Below are 3,534 nucleotides of genomic sequence, written 5' to 3'. Positions count from 1 at the left end.
GGACGACGGCGTGCTCGCCGGAGAGGATTATCTTGCCGGGGGCACGTGATCGGACCTCCATCGATTTGGGATTCGACCTCGATTTTGAAAAAGGACCTACCGATCGCAAACAGTTGCGAGCTTCGCTAGATTATGGTCGAGCACCCGTCGGCACGTGATGCTTGTTTTTTGATGTCATTTGAGATTATAATTATGTATATATTTTTTTCATGTAAAATAGAATAGTTTAATCTTGCGCGTGGTGATTTTAATATACTCCACGCATAATAATTTGATGTTGCGTGGGTGTGGGCCCGGCCGGTTGACCTGGCCGGTCGGATTCAAGGCGGGGTCGGGTCTGATTTCGGTCTGATCGAGTCAGAGTGAGTCTGGTCTATTTCTCTAATTTCGGCTCTGACCTGACCCATGACTCGTAGATCATAAATTGGCACATGGGTTTTCGTCCAACTTTCTATTTTTTATCTTGTTTATTATATTAAACTTGTATTTATAATTACAAAATTATTCTAATTTATTTTTTTAGTAATTTAAATTTATATTAAACAATTTTTATACTTGTATTAAATTTTTTATTCCTTCCAAGTAGACAACAGTGAGCTTGAATATCGTTGTTTTGTTTCTCAATAGGCCAAAAATGAACCAAATACCTATGGTCTTTTAGATTTGTTGGCAGCTAGCTACAGACTTAAATGGTTGGGCCGGATCGGGCGTGGGCTCGGTCGGCATGGGGCGAACCTACTTTTCTGATCCCGAGTATGGGACTGGACCTAGCCCGGCTCATGGCCTGAGTATATCATGGGTTGAGTGGAGACCGGCCCACTATGGGTCGAACTGGATGGTGATCCATGGCGGGTTAGGTTGGGTCGACCGAGACCGGCCCACTATGGGTCGAACTGGATGGTGATCCATGGCGAGTCAGGTTGGGTCGACCCACGGGTCAACCCGCCCAACACCCAACCCTATGGCTAGACTGCTAAATAGGTAATTTATTCTGGGTAAAAATAAGTAGTTGATCAATTTTTGAGTTAAATCGTAGTTTAATCACTATGTTGGGCGTGTTTGTTTCGAGTGAATACCCATGAAAATCTTTCGGAAACCTTTTGACACCATCAAAAATAAATAAATAAATAAGTAAAAGTTCTCTATAAATTTTCCATTTCTTTGTTTGTCTTATCAAAAAATTTTAGGAATGTTTTTATTAAAAATGGGAGAAACACCACTTTTTGATGGAAATCATTTCCACTTAAAATGTCAGGAAATCAAATGAAATTGGGTGGAAAGGTAGATTTTAAAAGGGAATGATGGGAAGAGTTTATAAAATATAATATTTGAATAATAAAGAAAATATTTTCAACTCAAATGTTTTCTCATGTTTGGCTTTTGGACTAAATAAGAGAATGGTATAAAAAATATTTCCTCCCCATGTTTCCATGCCGAAGTAAACAATAAAAAACCTTTTCTCAAGAAAGACAAGGAAAGTGGTGGAAATAGGATCTTTTTCCACTGGTTTCCTATACTATTAGGTACCGTTTGGCAAAGGGTTAAGTGAGGGGTTAAGGAGACTTAACCCCTTCTTAACCTGCCAAACACAACAAATCTATATAAGGGTTAAAGTGAGTTAACCATCCATAATTTGCCAAACATAAAAAATATAGAAGGGTTAAATTAACCCCTCTAGAGGGGTTAAAATGAGTTAACCCCTCAAAATGGGGGGTTTACTAATACTCCTATTTAGATGGAATAAGAGTTAACCCTTTTAATTATAAAGAAAATAGTCAAAATCATTGTTATTCCCAAACACTAAAACTGATCATAAAGACTAAAATAAAACTTATTTAACGGGTTAATAATTTAGTCCTTCGGATTATCAAATGGGCTAAGTACATTAATCCTTCTCTTTAACCCCTCTTCATTAACCATTTGCCAAACGGGGCCTTAGAAAATAAAATAAACACACTCTTACTCGACTGTATGGGATGTCGCGCTAGAGAATATTGCTCCCTTTTTTTTACTATTTGGTTCATCGTGAAACCAATAAACATTTAGGAAATATTTTGACACGCTTATTCTAGAAAGATTTTCCTTAAACATTTTCCATATTTATTATTTGGTTCAACCAAAAATGGGAAACCAAGCCCCAATAATAACAATTTTCCCCTTAAAATAGCGAGATCCATTTCCAAGTTCTAAACTGTTGACTGAAAAAGTAGGAAAAGAGATGATTGCATTTCTTTTCTTGAAATTGATTTTCCTAGAAATTAACCAAACATCCCTAGATAATAAAAGGTATTGGCAAAATGAAAAAATAAAAATTTAAAAAAGAAATCTTAACTTGGTAATTCAATCCTAACCTGATTACGAGAAAGAAAATAAACAAAAAAAATCCGGTCAGCTCTCGTATAGTTTTCGTCGGATATAAGTTTTGCTCCTTAACCCAATTAACATCCACTTACAGGGTTAAGGAGTTGCCAAACATATCCAAAAAGTTATTTCTTAACCTAGCAAAAAATGTGGATAGTGGAACAATCATTTTATGCTCTTTGCAGCATGTCTAGAAAAGTTATGTTAACAGTTAACTTGTCTATAAAAAATTTTAACTAATTAAGATGAGTCAAACTATTTCTATGAGGTAGTCCTTTTTGTGTTTGGCTTGTAAAGAAGGATTAGTTTGCCTTAACTCCTCTTAACCCATTGCCAAACAATAACGAGGATTCTTAACATAACTTTGTGTGTTGCTTGGTGACATGTTAAGGGGGTGTTCATTTGCATGCAAATGAAAGATGAAAATGAGAAGTGCATTGTTTTTACATTTTTACTTGTTTATTTGCATGCAAGCGGTTAGAAAAGTAAAATACAAGAAAGTTGCCACATATAATCTAATGTAATTTTGACTTTCCCTAAAAAGTGGTGAAATTACATGAAAATGACTAAAATAATAACAAAATTTTAATTAAATGATTTTTAACTACATTTACTAATTTATCATATTTTGTCACATCGTCTTCATATTGCACTTTCAACAATAATTTCATTTTTCTAAGATAAACATCTATATTACACACTGACATGGATAGGAAAGTCATTTGCAAAATAAAGCAACTTATACATTTTCAATTCATTTTTTGATTTGCCTTAAACCCCCTAAGCGAGGGAGTAAGAAACAGTAATTCATTTTAATTTGTTAAAATTCAAAAGTATAAAACGTGTTAATATAATCCTTTCACATGGCTAAAAAAAGAATTAACTCCTCAATGTGTGGAATTCAATAATGCACCTCTTTAAGTGGGTTAACAACGAGTCATCTATTTAGACTAGGGATTATTAGGCCTGTCCATCCGGGCCGGCCCGGCCCGGCCCGGCCTGGAAATCCGGGCCCGGGCCGGGCAAAACCGGAGCCCGGACCCGGACCCGGACCCGGGTACCCCGGGCCGGGTTCCGGGCCGGCCCGGTTTTTTTTTTTATCACTTTTTTTAATTTTATTTAAATTATAAAAAAACAAAAAAATTAATAAAAAATAATAATTTTATTAATCAA

The 3,534-nt window shown here is 35.8% G+C and overlaps 1 protein-coding gene across 1 annotated transcript in view; it reads right to left on the bottom strand.

Moving 5' to 3' along the window:
* The window catches only part of LOC109820632 (mevalonate kinase-like), a 6,428-nt gene extending 6,256 nt beyond the window's left edge, over positions 1–172 (bottom strand). The window contains 1 exon segment of the mRNA XM_020386808.1: positions 2–172. Coding sequence (XP_020242397.1) covers positions 2–61 — 60 coding nt within the window. The 5' untranslated portion in view covers positions 62–172.

The sequence above is a fragment of the Asparagus officinalis genome, chromosome 8 (assembly GCF_001876935.1).
Source record: "Asparagus officinalis chromosome 8, Aspof.V1, whole genome shotgun sequence".
Classification (NCBI taxonomy): domain Eukaryota; kingdom Viridiplantae; phylum Streptophyta; class Magnoliopsida; order Asparagales; family Asparagaceae; genus Asparagus; species Asparagus officinalis.
Note: the sequence above shows the minus strand (reverse complement) of the source record. Positions and strands in the feature narration are given on the sequence as shown.